At 52.1% G+C, this 16,090-nt stretch overlaps 2 protein-coding genes across 2 annotated transcripts; both read left to right on the top strand.

The window, feature by feature from the left end:
* The first annotated feature begins 1,941 nt into the window (after positions 1-1,941).
* On the top strand, positions 1,942-12,845 carry GAPDHS (glyceraldehyde-3-phosphate dehydrogenase, spermatogenic). Its single transcript, XM_037039601.1, has 11 exons — positions 1,942-2,034; positions 4,530-4,701; positions 5,486-5,582; positions 5,749-5,855; positions 9,960-10,050; positions 10,150-10,268; positions 10,671-10,752; positions 11,059-11,210; positions 11,346-11,508; positions 12,502-12,599; positions 12,682-12,845. Exons 1-11 carry the CDS (start codon positions 1,968-1,970, stop codon positions 12,752-12,754), a joined length of 1,221 nt encoding a protein of 406 aa, XP_036895496.1. The 5' UTR covers positions 1,942-1,967; the 3' UTR covers positions 12,755-12,845.
* Positions 12,846-13,124: 279 nt separating this feature from the next.
* TMEM147 (transmembrane protein 147) lies at positions 13,125-14,876 on the top strand. The gene is made up of 7 exons (XM_037039600.1): positions 13,125-13,305; positions 13,374-13,443; positions 13,899-13,958; positions 14,044-14,180; positions 14,309-14,393; positions 14,480-14,601; positions 14,685-14,876. The coding sequence occupies exons 1-7, from the start codon at positions 13,229-13,231 to the stop codon at positions 14,806-14,808; spliced, it is 675 nt and encodes a 224-aa protein (XP_036895495.1). The 5' UTR covers positions 13,125-13,228; the 3' UTR covers positions 14,809-14,876.
* Positions 14,877-16,090: the final 1,214 nt, after the last annotated feature.

Consider the following 16,090-nt stretch of genomic DNA (forward strand, 5'->3'; position numbering starts at 1 on the left):
TGCCCATTCACAGGGCCCCTGAACACAGGCCCGGTCCAAGAGACAGGAGCTTTGGACAGGAGCTGCCACAGGCTTTCCAGCTCTGGTTAGAATCTGCAGTGCGTCCCATGAACTGGCAAATACTTGCTCCTACGCTTTGTCAGGTCTTGCCAAAAAATCAGGATCTGAATCAGTCTTGGGGAGGAGAGATCTTACTCTTTGTTTCATGTTATTGTCCTACTCAGATTTGCCATTTCTTTTTGTACCAGTTTTGACCCTTTCTATTCTCTAGAAAATATTTTAATTTCATCAAGCTTTTCATATTTATGATTGTCAAGTTGTACAAAGTCAGTCCCTTCTAAGTCTTGGTTTTATTTGTGTGGTCTCCCCCTGCCCTGATGATACATATAAACTTCATCCCCCTTTGTTTAATGACTATCTTTTTTTGGTTTTGGTTGATCGAAATCTCCCCATCTATATGTACACCCAATTTAGTTTCAGTTCCACCTCTCCTAGGCCATCCAAGCAGGAAGGCCTCGCCCTCACCCTGTCCCATGACAGGTGCTTAGCACACTGAGTACTCATGGAGGTTTGGGGAAGAGGTTATGTCATTGTGCCCCTTCTTGCTTCCACACCTCTCTCTGAGACTGTGACTCCTTCCTGGCCCACCCCCACACCCCTAAATCTTGGTCACAGCTGTGTGTCAGCTGGCTCTGCAGGTGAAGGTACCTGCCTGTGCAAGCAAGCCCCCACCCCCAGTGCTTTGGGGAAAAGGAGCCATCTGCCCATTTGTTCCTCCTCAAATATGTACGCAAGCTTTGCTTTGTGCCAGACACAGTTCTAGGGGCTGAAGGCCCAGTGGTGAATACAACTGGGGGAGAGGCAGTGAAGGAGTAAATCATAAATAGATCATGACAAACCACTGAAAAGCCACAAGAATGGGGTTCTATGAGAGGATATGGCTTGGAGGTTGCTTTACAGAGTGGGGATACCGCTGGCTGGGGTGAATTGAGGGCTGGCCTGCCAACCCAAGGGTCCCAGGTTGAATTCTCAGCCAGGGCGCATGCCCAGGTTTCCCGCCAGATCCCCAGTAGGGGGCGCACAAGAGCATCAACTACACGTTGATGTTTCTCTCCCTTTCTTGCTATTTCCCTTCCCCTCTGTCTAAAAATAAGTAAATAAAATCTTCTAAAAAAAAGACTGGGGATCAAAAGAAACCTGAGGAGGTGACATTTATTTATTCATTCTGGTATTATTTATTGAGTGCGCACCTTTTAAGTGCCAAACATTCTTCTAATCGATGTGATATAAAACTGATGACTTAGACAGGCACTCTGTCCTGCCAGAGCCTGGTCTAGTGAGTAGAGACAATTAGTAAGAAAAAAATGAATAAACAAGATGATTTTTAGAGAGAAACCTATGCTGTGAGGAAAATGGAAATATTAGAGTGTAGCCCTGGGGTGGTTTTGCACATTGGAATATATAACCCAGGATGGGAAGTCAGACAAGGCTCTGAAACGTGAGTACACCGAGGGGGTAAGGGTGACGGCAGGCAGTGCCTGAGGAGAGAATATTAAACAGGGAGTCAGGAGGACCTCTCTTAAAGGGTAACACCCAGGGGAAACCAAGAGGCAGGCGGCTAAGGGAAGGCTTTGCCAGGGCTTCTAGGCCTAAAGGAACACTCGGGGTAACTACGAGGGGCTGGGTGTGTGTCAAAGAACAGCGCGGAGGCGGTGTGGAAACAAGGCTCTGAGTATCAGTGCAAAAAGTGGAATTCCACTCTAGACACCAGCTGCGGCCTCGGAATGGTGCTACACCGCGGGCAGGCAGCAGAGGCGTTCCCTGGGCTGCGTCTTCGTGCAGCCTCTGTGACGTCACTGGATTGTGCCGTCACCGCAGGACGCTGGTGTCCCCAGCCTTGGCTCCTGGCGCGGCAGTAACATCGCGGAGGGTCCCTGGGTGGCTAGGCCATGAAACCTTAAGAGGCCATGTCGAAACGCGACATCGTCCTCACCAATGTCACCGTTGTCCAGCTGCTGCGACAGCCGTGCCCCGGTGAGGGATGAGGCGGAGAGCCTCTGCTTATGTGGGGAGGGGTGGCCAGGGAGCCGGGCTAGCTGTGTCAGAGCCCCCTCCTTCCTTGAGAGTCCGAGGGGGAGGGGACAGGAGGCACAGGCTCCTCCATCCCGAGCTGCTTTCCTCCCACTCTCCAGCGCTCCCCGCCCCTGTCGGCAACCTGAGTTTGCTGGCAAAGTGGTTTCTAAAACGATGGTGGAAGTGACGGGGACCTCCACCCTGAGGTGGGCCGTGAGGTTCTAGAGCATAATGGAAGGATAGAAGCAGCGGCCGGGCGCAGGCTGGAACAGGTTTTTGAGGGGCAATTCTGAGGACAGCCGCTGGGGTTAAGAAGTTCTGCGAGCTGGGTTCCGCATAAAATGAATGCTTCTGTCGAAAAGGGCAGAAGAACTGCTTGGGAGTTGGTAGGCTTCTTCCTTCCCTCCCTATATCGCACGAAGCGTGGTCACCTGCGACCTGGCTGGGCTGCGCCAAGTGCCTTGCAAGTGCGCTCACTGAAGCCTTTTCAGAGCGCAGACCAGTTCCCTGGGTCTCTCACACCGGAAAAGCACGGTGGGCACTCGGAGTCCCTGGCCAAAACCACCGGCCAGCCCCATCTGACTCAGCCGGACACACGGATGGACACACACACACACACACACACACACACACACACACACGGCCGCCGCCCCCCCCCCCCGCCCCCAACTCGAGGGAGCAGGAACCTTGCTTCGGGAGGGCAACCCCCATTTCCTCCTGCCCGGGTCACGGCGGAAAAGTGGGCAGCCGGGAAGCTCCACCCAGCGGGGGTGTGGCTCCAGGGTTGGGGAGGTCCTGCAAGATACAGCAGCCGACAGGTTAAGGGCTATGGGCCTCTTACTGCTCATTACTCACTCTGGGACGTCGGGCCTCAGTTTCCCCTCTTAAAGGGGGTTTGTAGCGCATTCCTCACAGGATTCTGTGAGCCAATGCACGTGGAGCTCAGCACAGCACTTGGCCCATGGTGAAACCCAGGAAATGGAAGCCTCACTGTAACTGGGAGAGCGCACCTGTGCCTGTGTTTCATCTACCAGGTGGTGCTTCAACGATGAAGCTCCTCTGGGCTGCTCCTTTCCAGCGAAGAAGTTCTCCCAGTGTACCCCACCCTTAGAACGGAGGGGAGGGGAGGGAGGGGAGGGCTGAGGGGAGGGGAGGGGAAGGCTGAAGGAAGTTGGGACAGGACCACCTGAATTTTCTTTGAAAGTCAGAGTGGACTCATCCCTATTCTTAATCCAGACAGATAAATCTCTTTTCATGGTAGGAGAAGCAGAACCCTAAGGAATGCAAACATCCTTAAGGTCACCAATAATCACAGGGTGCCTGCCACCAATAAACACTAAATACTTCAGTCCAGCCTCGGGCCTCAAGGTCTGTGGCAGCCCAGAGAGGTCAGGAGTACAACAGGCCAGGTGGATCCTGGCTCCTAGCCCCACCACCTTCCAGGTGCTTGTGATTCTACTGCCAAACGTAACTCCCACCTTCACCCTCCAGTCTCTCTTCAACCCGTTCTCTCTCCCTTTCCTCCTGAATACTTACATCAGTCTTCCTCCCCTCTATTATTATCCGCAACTACTCAGCCTTGAGTCCTCACAGAAGCCCCCAGGTGGAGGGTCAGATATGATGACAGGAAACAGGCCAGAGAGGTTCATTAACTTACCCAAGGCCACACAGATGTGAGGTCGCTCAGCCAGGGCCGACAATCAGGCCTGACCCCCAGTATGAAACCCTCCTTCGGGCCCCTTGACTGCTGTTGCTACATCTCCTCTCAAGACTCCACCTGCAGCTCAGGCAGCTCACCTCCAAGCACAGGTGTTTTAATATGCAGTATGGGAATGGGAGTGTGTGTTTAGAGAGGCGAAAGCTGATAAAGGTCTCTATTTGTTCATGTTATGATGCACCTGTATTTTGAGGATAAGAATCACCTGAAGTGCATGTTCTGCAACACTTGGGTCTCAGAACTGACCTACCTCCCTAGGAGAGGCTTCCCATCAGAGTAGTCTGGGGACCACTGGGCTACATGAATTATCAGACCATTCAGGAAAATACCTTTGAAATACTAATGTATAACATGTGGAATGTTCCCAGACTCTTGTCATAAGCACTATATGTATTCCCTCATTTAATCCTAATAGTGCCCTTCTGAAAGAAGTACTATTATCTCCACCTTAGAGAGGAGAGGAAACTGAGTCACAGAGAGTGTCACCCCCAAGCAACTGTTAAAAATACAAAGTACCCACTCCGTTTGACTCTCCAGGAAAGGGGCCCTGGCACTGATACTTTAAAGCAAGCCCATCCCCTGCTCATTCTGTGGATCAGGTAGGTCTGGGAAACACTGGGCCAGATGGTTGGTCACTAGGCACCAGAACCCAGCCACAGGTGGGAAAAATGGTTTATGCTCTCTCACTTTGGTCGTGCAATTAATTGCTGATGAACTCCCATCCCCCCACCTCCAACAGTGACCAGACCACCACCTCGACCGGCACCCAAAGTTGAGGCAGAGCCAGAGCCACAGCCACAGCCCCAGCCCCAGCCAGAGCCAGAGCCAGAGCCACAGCCTATCAAGGAGGAACCCCCACCTCCTCCACCTAAGGTTCCTAAGGTTCGGGAACTCACTGTTGGCATCAATGGGTGAGTCAGCCCTGGCCCCTGATCCCTTCCTGAAGCCTTAGAACCAGGCTTTCCTCTGATTACTAGCAGAATGGGGCACCTCCACATTTCTCACCAGTGCTTTTCTTCTGTCCACTCTGGAGAAACAGGGAAAAGGCAGCTAGGGCTCCACCCTGTCAGTGCTCATATTGGGAAGACAACAATCAAATAACAACATTTGGTTCGGTGATGTGTGTATGAACAGTATTGGAGTACAGAAAGACCGCATAGGCCAGGGTCAGCTGGGTGTCAAGGAAAATCTCTGCGAGGTGATACTGGAGTCTGAGTGACAGCTGTGAAGCAAGCAGTGGCCCTCTGGGGTAGACGTGGCAGCTCTGTGTGCAAAGGACAGGCAGGAATTCAGTGTGCTGGTGTGCAGCACGCAAGGGAGAAGAGGAAGGAGTGCCGTGGACAGCAGAAAGAGGCCTGGCTAGGAGTTTGGATCCAGTTTTCTGACAGAGTATGGAAGTTTTCGGGCCAAGAGATGTAATCTGACCCAAAGTCCTACAACATCCATCTAGCTACATGGTCAGGAATGGGGCAGAGGATGGGTGAGGAAGCAGGTAAATCAATTTAAGAGGCTAGCGAGGTCATCTGAACGAGATGACAGTGACCCACATAGGGCCGGTTCCCTCCTTCCCCCAGACTGAGGAGTCCCACCCAGTCCCCTTGAGGAGGTTTCTGTTACCCCCTTCTCTCTTGTCCCCTACTCTGCCTGCTTGCCAAGGATTCTGAAGACAATCTCATAACACTCGTCCCTGGGCAGGTTTGGACGCATTGGTCGCCTAGTGCTGCGTGCCTGCATGGAGAAAGGCGTTAAGGTGGTGGCGGTGAATGATCCATTCATTGACCCAGAATACATGGTGAGCAGCAGGCCCAGGGTGGGATGGGTGGAGAGGGGGTTTGAGGGTGCTCTCTAGAAGGCTCCCGGCCTCAATGTGGAACCTTCCTCAAAGCAGCGACTCCTCAGGAATGCACGCTTCCCAACCCCTGCCACCCCAAGACAAGGAGCCTCTCTGTCTCCCACAGGTGTACATGTTTAAGTATGACTCCACCCATGGCCGATACAAGGGGACTGTGGAATACAAGAATGGACGGCTGGTGGTGGATAACCAGGAGATCAGTGTCTTCCAGTGGTAAGAGCAGCTGTCTGAGGCACCCCTGCAACATATTAGTAAGCGCATGTAAAGATAACATTAGTGGAGGGGTTGTAAAGAATCCTTCCAGCCTCTCACATAAGGTTCATAACCCCACCGACTGTGTGTGTGCATACCTCTCTGTGTGGACATGGGGTCTCAGAAATGTCCCTGACTGCTAAAATGGTAGATGGAAAGATGCCCCCCTGTACTCTAGAATTACTTTTTATTTAATGCACCTTTGCAAGCTTTCTCCCAGGCAAACCAATTCAACATGTCTAAAACTCACCTCTTGATTTTCCTTCAACTCCCAAACCCATTCATCTCCCTTCCCAGGGAACAGCGGCACCATCTAGCCAACCACTTCTACTTAGTTCCTACTCAGCAGCCACAGAGGCCTTTTTAAAACATCAGCTGGACCGAGTTATTCCCCTACTTAAACCCTCCCATCACTCCACAAATAAAACCCCACCTCCTGATAAGGCCCCACAAGCACCGAGCTCTCCACCTTAGCCTTCTCGAAACCTCAGCCACACTGTCCATTCACATCTTGGGACCCCGACCCAGCACTGCTTCTCATACCCATTTCACATAGATTCCACTGATATTCATTTTCCTCCTTCATTTAGAGATATGTTTGGAATTGGTAAGTTGAGAGCAATATTAAATGTTTAATATGCTTCAAATACAAACATTTCCAAGATATTAAAAAACTAAAAATTTATAAAATGGGAAATAGTAAACCTACTTTATTTTTTTTTCAAATGCTAGTTTAATTTTTCCCATTTGTTTTTCCCATTTTTTTTTACTATTGTTCAAGTACAGTTGTCTCCATTTTCCACCCAGCCATCCCCACTTCCTACCCTTGATCCTACCTGCTTTGGCTTTATCTTTCTAAGTAAATTGTTAGCCACTGCTGGTTTTATATACACTTGTGCTTACATACTCACAAGCCTTCCCAGTGCTCCTCCCAGCTGTTCCACACTCTCAGCCCCTCTCCTTTTATTTGCTGGGGAGGTGACTGGTAAGGAGGGGCAAGGAGGCAGTCGGGGTTGGGTGCAGGGAGTGGGAGAGGGGTGGAGATGGGGACTGGAGCATCGGTGTGAATGGGAGATGCTGCTTGATCCAAGTTTGGAATCACACCAAAAACAATTCCAGCACAGAGGTCATTACTCAGACATACCGTGTCCTTTCCTTTCCTTCCCCAATCTGGGCACCATCATCCCTGGCACTTGCAGCATTCTCCCCTTCAACATGCACTCCTACTCGGGTGCTGCCTTCTCAGGTCACTGCAATGGGTGTTCCCCACTCCACCCCACTCTCCATCACTGCGCTGTTCGTGTTCTCCAGGCACAAAAGCAATCTTGCTTTTGTGTGTATTTTCCCTTTCTAGTCAAGTGACCTTGGGCAAGGGAATTGAACTGCCTTGAACCTGTTTCTTCATGTAACTGTTGGGGATGGCGATCAAATCCACCACATTCATAGTGGGTAGCACAGCCAACGTTAATAGATGTGTGGAGAACACTGGAAGAGCATTTTCCACAAGGCTACAGCCTCATTGCAGGAAGAGCTCTTAGTTTCTCTCATCACTATTTTTTAAACATATTTTATTGATTATGCCATTACAGTTGTCCCATTTTCCCCCCCTCATTCCCCTCCACCCTGCACACTCCCTCCCCCACCATTCCCCCGGTTTCATTTATGTCCATGTGTCACAAGTTCTTTAGATTCTGTATTTCCCATACTATTCTTTCCCTTCCCCCCTATTTTCTACCTACCGTCTATGCTACTTATTCTCTATACCTTCTTCCCCCTTCTCCTCCTCCCACTCTCCTGTTGCTAACCCTCCATGTGATCTTCATTTCTATGGTTCCACTCCTGATCTAGCTGTCCTCTTAATTTCCTTTTGTTTTAGGTGTGGTTGTTAATAACTATGAGTTTGCTGTCCTTTCACCATTCGTATTTTTATCTTCTTTTTCTTACATAAGTCCCTTTAACATTTCACATAATAAGGGCTTGGTGATGATGAACTCCTTGAACTTGACCTTATCTGAGAAGCACTTTACCTGCCCTTCCATTCTAAATGAAAGCTTTGCTGGATAGAGCAGTCTTGGATGTAGGTCTTTGGATTTCATGACTTGGAGTACTTCTTTCCAGCCCCTTCTTGCCTGTAAGGTCTCTTTTGAGAAATCCGCTGACAGTCTGAAAATTCCTTTGTAGGTGACTGTCTCCTTATCTCTTGCTGCTTCTAGGATTCTCTCCTTCATTTTAATCTTGGCTAATGTAATTATGATGTGCCTTGGTGTGTTCCTTCTTGGGTCCAACTTCTTTGGGACTCTCTGAGCTTCCTGAATTCCCTGGAAGTCTATTTCCTTTGCCAGATTGGGGAAGTTCTCCTTTATTATTTGTTCAAATAAGTTTTCCACATGTTGCTCTTCCTCTTCCCCTTCTGGTACCCCTATAATTCAGATGTTGGAACATTTAAAGATGTCCTGGATGTTCCTAAGCCTCTCCTCACTTTTTTGAATTCTTGTTTCTTCATTCTTTCCTGTTTGGTCATTTTTTCTTTCTTCTGGTCCACTCCCTTGATTTGAGTCCCAGTTTCCTTTCCATCACTATTGGTTTCCTGTGCATTTCTCTTCATTTCACTTAGTTTAGCCTTCATTTGTTCCTCTAATTTGTGACTAAAATCAACCAGTTCTGTGAGCATCCTGATCACCAGTTTTTTGAACTCTGCATCTGATAGGTTGGCTATGTCTTGGTCGCTTAGAAGTATTGGCTCTGGGGCTTTGAGCTGTTCTTCTTGAGCCATAATATTTTGGTCTGTTTGCGCCTGTTATGTATGAGGCGCAGAGCCTTAGGTGTTCACCAGGGCAGGGTGACCCAGTTGCTGGGTTGTGATGCTGTATGTGGGGGTGGGGTCAGAGAGGGGCAATGGCATTTGTTCTGCTCTCTCTTGGACTTCAGTCCCCTCTGCTGCTTCCAGCAAGCAAACCAGGCCCCCCTAGGTGCTGGCTCCCGGGTGTGTGGGCCTGTGAACCCTCCAGGACCCTGTGGGTCTCTCCAACAAACTCTCTGTGAGTCTGGGAGCTTCTCCTGGCACCTCAACCCCAACATTTTTTCCAATTGGTACTTTTAGGCTTTAATTCCCATGGCTGGGGCCCTAGCCTGCATGGTCTGTCTCACTGCTCACTCCTTTGCCTGGTTTTTCTGCACGCGAATGTGTGACTATGGTCAGCCAACCGCCTTGCACCCCCACTGAGTCCACCAGTTGCCACCCCACGCCTGGGATCCACCAGTGGCCGCCTGCGTGCCTGGGTCAGTCCGGTCCGGCCACTTTTTCCTGTGTAACCCTGCTCCTCCAGCCACTGGCTCCACCCCTCTTACCGGTCTGGCTGAATGGTTCATTGTTGTCAGACTTCCATACAGTTCAATTTTCTGTGTTTTGGTTCCGTTTTTTTTACTAAAACTTTGTTGTCTTTAAACTTTGTTGTGCGAGGTGGCACAGTGTTTCCACCTACGCCTCCATCTTGGCTGGAAGTCCATCACTGTTGTTTTGGCACCTATGGTGCAGGCTTCAGTTACATCCCCTACCCCCATTGCTCCCAGGATATAGTGCCTGTCTTTAGGGACTTGCCGGCCTCTGGCAGCAGGCTCCCTATTGCAGAAGCTGAGTGGTAAAGACAAGAGAGGCAAGAACAGCCATAGGGAGATCACTGGGGCAGGCCTTGGCCTTCTGGGGTCTACATTCTAAGTAGCATATGTAGAAAGGGCCTGACCTGGTTGAGAATAGTCAGGGATGGTCTCCTAAGGGCAAGGAGTGAGTGAGCCCTGAGTAAGGGAGGCGGGGGTTGTACATACCCAGGCATAGCAGGGGTGGGGCAGTCAAGAAAAATGGCCCACAAAGGGGGGTTGGGGTGAAAGACATGACCAGCAGGGTCAAATCCATCCGGGACAGCTAGGTATGTATGGGGTGGGGAGAACAGATGGCTGCAGGCCAGGTAGGAAGGTGTCTGGTCAGCCTTTCAAACCATAAAGGCCTTGGACTATGACAGCAAGACAATGCAAGGGAGATTCATGCACAGTACTGCCACCCCTCCACAGCAAGCAGCCGAGAGATATCCCCTGGAAGTCTGTTGGGAGCCCCTTTGTGGTGGAGTCCACAGGCGTGTACCTGTCATTAGAGGAAACTTCCGTAAGTGCGGGAGAGATGCCCAGGGCTGGCCGGTGTGGGGGTGACACTCAAAAGCACCTTATGAATTCATGACACCATTGCTCCTTCCTCCTTCCCTAGAACCACATTGCAGCAGGTGCCTTACGTGTGGTCATCTGTGCACCCTCACCAGATGCCCCTATGTTTGTCATGGGGGTGAATGAAAAGGACTATAACCCTGGCACCATGAAAATTGTCAGGTAAGGGGCAGCGACATCCCGAAGTGTGTGGGTGGTACCCAAGGACAGGCCAGCCCATGATGAGGAGGGACCAGGATCAGACTCAGCCTCCCCAGCCCCACCCCCACTGGTATTCCTTTCACATCCAACTGCTTCTCCTTCCCAGTCTTAAGAGCCACCATGCTCACACTGCCCTAAAACTGTTAGAAATACATGACTTCTGGAGTACATGCTTGGGGAGCTTCCCCCAGCTGCCCATCCGGTGCCTCCTTCAGTCTGAAGGCGTCCCCCAATGATCCTCCTCATCCCCATCCTGACTCTTCACAAAACCAAGCCTATGAGTGTATCCCCAAAGTGAGGTAAGGGTGGTAGGGCAGCTCTGACCCTCACCTCACAGTGTCCTTGCACACTGGACTGTTTCAGCAATGCATCCTGCACCACCAACTGCCTGGCCCCCCTCGCCAAGGTCATTCATGAGCGATTTGGGATTGTGGAAGGACTGATGGTAAGTTGAGGGCTGGGGAAGGATGGATGGCAGGGAAATGCTACCTCTTCCTCTTAGGACTTGCTTAGTGTGTGAAGTTAACAGGAAGAGACAGGTTTCAAGAGGGAAGTCCTGCCAGTGGTGAACTCTCTTAAAACACTGTAACTCGCATGCAAGGCTGGACCCTGGCCAGCAGGTGTCCCTCCTGTGGTCTGTGGTGGTGGCCCCACCAACTTCCGTACCTGGTTCATCACCCCAGGCCTAGAAAAAAAGAGGTATAGGAGCTTAGGAGCAGGAAGGCCTCACCTCAGTCCCCTTCTCTCCAAGACCACAGTTCATTCCTACACGGCCACCCAGAAGACAGTGGACGGGCCATCAAAGAAGGCCTGGAGAGATGGACGGGGAGCCCATCAGAACATCATCCCAGCCTCCACAGGGGCTGCCAAGGCTGTGGGAAAAGTCATACCAGACCTCAAAGGGTATGAGGGCAGGAAGCTGCAACCAGGAAGTGGCCCCAGTCCTTGAGGGGTTTAATGAGGGGAAGGTGGAGGTGAGCAGGGATGGATGGAGAATTCCCTGGGTTCTTACTCCCATTCCAATGTGGGATTCTCCAGGAAGCTGACAGGAATGGCATTCCGAGTGCCAACACCAGACGTTTCTGCCGTGGACCTGACTTGCCGCCTTGCCAAGCCTACCCCATACTCAGCCATCAAAGACGCCATAAAAGCAGCAGCCAAGGGGCCCATGGCTGGCATCCTTGCCTACACGGAGGATGAGGTAGGGATTGAAGAGAGGAGACCTTGGGAGGAACCCTCTGGGGAGCGAGCACAACTCCCCACTTGCCGAGGAGCTGCTCGTAATGTATCAAGATAGGAACTGCAGGGCTGGGAAGATCACATCTTCCTGACTCCGAATCTTTGCACTTGATGCTTCTTTGGTCCGGAAAGCTTTTCCCCCAGGTGGCTAAATGCCGGTCCTCACCTCCTCCAACTCTTTACTTCAGCCTTCCCCCTGAGCAAGATGTTCTTTTCATGGCCCTTTTCTTCACCTGAAATTTCATTTCATACTCACTGTTGATCCTACTAGCACATGCATTCCAAGAAGGTAAGGATTTGGAGACTGTCTTTTCACTTCAATAGCTCCAGCCATCTTCCCAGGGCATGGAACAGAGCAGGTGTTCAACACACGCTTCATGAACAAGACAACAGATCCCATTTTTCAGCACTTGCTCAGGGCAGCCCTCGGGCAGGTGCCTTCCCTGTAAGGAACAGATGTCACTGTCCCTTTGCTCCCAGTAGTGTCATTTCTGGTGCTGTGTCGTTGTAGCTCCCGCAGATCCACCCTCACACAGCCACCGGGATCTCTTGTTCTAACAAAATCAAATCACATCACCCCACCACTGCTGAAAACCTTCCTGTGGCCTTCTACTACACCAGGGTGCTGGAGCTCCTGCCACCTCAGATACTGCTGTCCTTAGAGGAAGTTGAGGCGTCCTTAGAGGAGTTGGCCAGACCCTCCTAGGGATCCAGAGCCAGCCTAGCTGCCTCCACTCGGGAGCCTCCTTGCCAGTCCATTCCAAGTGTCTGCATTATCCCCAGGAAATATTTATTGGTGCAGCATCAGGGTGTTTCATATCCAAAGCCTGGGCACAGCAGGAGTCCACCAAATACTGTAAATGAATGGATGGCCAATATGCCTGAGTAAGAACCTGGACTCCTGGAGGTCCTTGCTCGGCGACCTACACTTAATCTGCAAAACTCTTACATGCAGGTTGTCTCTACGGACTTTATCGGAGATACCCGTTCGTCCATCTTCGATGCTAAAGCCGGCATCGCGCTCAACGACAACTTCGTGAAATTAATTTCATGGTAAGGGGGAAGGGGTCTGAGAACGTGAGGGGAGACTGGGGGTAATGGGGAGGGATCCCCTGACCCCCTCCCCCCTTCCCAGGTACGACAACGAATACGGCTACAGTCACCGGGTGGTGGACCTCCTCTGTTACATGTTTAGCCGAGACAAGTGAAGTAGGACAGCCCCCGGTCTGTTTCCCTGAACTCCCGGTCCACAATCTCTACCTCCCGTTCCCGCCCTCAGCTCCCCGGGGGAAGCAAGGAGCCCTGGGCAAGGGACCCGCGCCGCTGGGCCACCAGTAAAATAAAAACAGCTGCTCACAGCTGCGCCCCGTGTCTCTACGCCGTTCACCGTGGGGTTCAGTGCGTTTCCCCTCCGGCGATGGCCACCCACCCACCGGGGGCCTGGCTCGGCGCCGACTCCCAGCGGCGGGACTGGCTCGCGCGGGGTCCGAGCGCCCGCGCGGGGTCCGAGCGCCCGCGCTCCCGCCTCGGCGGCGCTCGGGACGTCAGCGCGCCGGCGCCGTGGACTCCGCTCCCAGAAGGCCGCGCGGGCCGCGGCGGAGGCCGAGGCGCCTGGGGCGGGCTGGGACGCCGGGCGGGCACGGTAGGGAGACCTGTGCTCCGCCGGGGCCCGGGGCGGCGCCATGACCTTGTTTCACTTCGGGAACTGCTTCGCTCTGGCCTACTTCCCCTATTTCATCACCTACAAGTGCAGCGGCCTGTGAGTGCGGGGCGGCCGCGGGGCGGGGGGCGCGGGCCCGGACGAGCCCTCACTGCCCGCTCCTACAGGTCTGAGTACAATGCCTTCTGGAAGTGCGTCCAGGCTGGCGTCACCTACCTCTTCGTGCAGCTGTGCAAGGTAAGGACGCCCGGAGCGGCACATCTAGCCCCCAGGCTCTGCAGACCCAGGACTCCACCCTGCTGCAATTTCCCTGTGTGGGATGGTTCTCAGCACTACACATGGGAGGGTGGAACCTGAGGAGAGGCATCCGAGCAACTTTTGCGTAGCTATTTTTGTAAAATTGAGGAAACTCAATTGTATAGTTAAGAGGGATTTTGTATGGTTAAAAACTGCTAACCATCACGCTGACTGCAAATGCCCAGGCACCTCCAGGTCTGACCGTGATCCCCTGCGATCACCATAGAGAAACTTCCAGGTCACTACCCTTCATCTCCCCGGGTCCTGTACTCTTGTCCTCATCTGGTGGTTCCTCTCCACATGGGAAGCCTGGAACCATGGACACACTAACTTCCCACAAAACCGCCTTAGTTGGTCCCCCTCACCTTGAGGCGACCTCTGTTTTCTGTTCTCAGATGTTGTTCCTGGCCACTTTCTTTCCCACCTGGGAAGGCGGCATCTATGACTTCATTGGGGTGAGTGGGGCAAGGAAGGCAGGAGGGGTGCAGAAATGAGGCCCCCTGGCACCTGCACTTAAGCAAGCTTCCACCTGACCCACAGGAGTTCATGAAGGCCAGCGTGGATGTGGCAGACCTAGTAGGCCTGAACCTTGTCATGTCCCGGAATGCCGGCAAAGGGGAGTACAAGATCATGGTTGCTGCCCTGGGCTGGGCCACTGCGGAACTCATTATGTCCCGGTGTGTGCAGGAGCCTGGAGCTCAGATTCCTAAAAAAAGACACCAGGGTTTCAGGGAGGTGGGGGGCTCAGGCTCTGGGTGCTGAGGGTTGCTGGGTACTGGAGAACCCTTCCCTTTGCCTTCTTCAGTTGCATCCCCCTCTGGGTTGGAGCCCGGGGCATTGAGTTTGACTGGAAATACATCCAGATGAGCATTGACTCAAACATCAGTCTGGTACGTAGTCCCACTCTCCTGTACACGACTTTTTGGTGGTGGTGCTACTCCTCAAGGCCTGGCCCTGACTTCCTGCCTCCCTGCAGGTCCATTATATCGTCGCATCTGCCCAGGTGTGGATGATAACACGCTATGACCTGTACCACACTTTCCGGCCAGCTGTCCTTCTGCTGATGTTCCTCAGTGTCTATAAGGCCTTTGTCATGGAGTGAGCTGGGTTGGGTTCAAGGGTGGGGCCAAATGGGGATGGGTTATCTTTTTTCCTTCTTTCATTGTAATATTTCCCCACAGGACCTTCGTCCACCTCTGTTCCCTGGGCAGCTGGACGGCACTTCTGGCCCGAGCAGTAGTGACAGGGCTGCTGGCCCTCAGCACCCTTGCCTTGTATGTTGCCGTCGTCAACGTGCACTCCTAAGCTTGGTGTCCCAAGTACCTTTTCCTTGTCTCCAGGTTTTGATGAAGTAAACAGTATTTGGAAAGTTGTTTCCGCCTATATCTCTCTCCAGAACTGTATACCATTACCATGCTCACCTACATCCCAGAGTCCCTTGTTCTGGCTTTGGAGCCAGGCGGACAGGCTAGGAAAGTAGCTGGCCCTGATTTGTCCAATGTTCCTGGAGCAGTTCTTCGTCTCCTTTTTTCCCTAGAGTAGACCAAGGTCTTGACATACATAATCTTTTAAGCACTGGCAAATCAGAGAACAGGTGATAGGGAGATAGAATCCAAAAGAGGGTCCGTGAGGACTTTTCACAGCCTTAATCTGGCCCTCTCCCACATGGACCTTTCCCTAGCTAGTCACCTCCTAGACGACAGCCAAGGAGATCTCTTTGAAACCCCAGTCTTATTAATCCTGGCCTGAGAATTCTTAGGGTGGAGTTCAGAGACAGTGGCAGCCAAACAGAGCATTTGAGTCCTTCAATTTAGGTATTGTCCTGGAAGCCACCCTCCCTACCTTCACCCTTCCTTGGTCCAGTGGGTTCAGCTCCCTGCCCCATTTCCTCCCCCTCCAAGAAGTATGTCAGAATCAGGGCTTTGAATGTCACGTTTAAGCTCCTCCTTGATGCAAATCCTGCCAGCCGAGGAAAGTGTTCACCAGCTCTGGTATTCCCAGTGGTATCCCCCAGGGTGTGGGATAGGACAGTTGCCCCCTGCCTCACTCTGTCAGACTGTGGAGGTCCTGCCATAACGTAATTTAACCCTGGGCCTAGGAAAGCACCATGCACAGCTCTGTTCAGCTCCACTATGACAGTCTTGGTGTTTTCAGAGGGAACATAAAACTACCATCTAGCTTAATCCCCTCCTTGCTCATAGTCAAGGCAGGGTCCACGGGTGACTTGGGAGAGGAGTGAAGTAACTGATTGGTCACCCTGACTTTGATGTGAAAAGGGATTACAGTGGGCCCTCTCCAAGCCCAGGTAGGTGGATGTGTAATGGAGTTACTTTCTCCCATACTTTTACCCCATAAACCACCTAGCTCTCGACTCTTACTGGAACAAGTGAAGTTTGCAGAAATTACACGACAGTTATTTGCTGAGCAGGAACTCTGACCCATGCCCTCTGCTGGTGGCCAACTGTCTGTGAACTAATCCCAGCTTTCATGGAATACAAACAGACCAGAGTGGTTGGGGGAGGTTGGAGGATAGGGTGGGGCCCAGGCCAGAGCCATCAGGACTGTGATAGGTGAAGCCTGGTTGGAG

The sequence above is a fragment of the Sturnira hondurensis genome, unplaced genomic scaffold (assembly GCF_014824575.4).
Source record: "Sturnira hondurensis isolate 20B ecotype Veracruz unplaced genomic scaffold, ASM1482457v3 Scaffold0025395, whole genome shotgun sequence".
Lineage (NCBI taxonomy): Eukaryota > Metazoa > Chordata > Mammalia > Chiroptera > Phyllostomidae > Sturnira > Sturnira hondurensis.

What these genes read in the sequence shown, in the direction of transcription:
- GAPDHS (XM_037039601.1), top strand. Translation starts at nt 1,968, where the DNA reads ATGTCGAAACGCGACATCGTCCTCACCAATGTCACCGTTGTCCAGCTG. An exon ending in CTCACTGTTGGCATCAATGG is followed by an intron (nt 4,702 to 5,485) that starts GTGAGTCAGCCC and finishes GTCCCTGGGCAG; the next exon opens with GTTTGGACGCATTGGTCGCC. An exon ending in TTGCCTACACGGAGGATGAG is followed by an intron (nt 11,509 to 12,501) that starts GTAGGGATTGAA and finishes TCTTACATGCAG; the next exon opens with GTTGTCTCTACGGACTTTAT.
- TMEM147 (XM_037039600.1), top strand. Translation starts at nt 13,229, where the DNA reads ATGACCTTGTTTCACTTCGGGAACTGCTTCGCTCTGGCCTACTTCCCC. An exon ending in TTGACTCAAACATCAGTCTG is followed by an intron (nt 14,394 to 14,479) that starts GTACGTAGTCCC and finishes GCCTCCCTGCAG; the next exon opens with GTCCATTATATCGTCGCATC. An exon ending in TATAAGGCCTTTGTCATGGA is followed by an intron (nt 14,602 to 14,684) that starts GTGAGCTGGGTT and finishes ATTTCCCCACAG; the next exon opens with GACCTTCGTCCACCTCTGTT.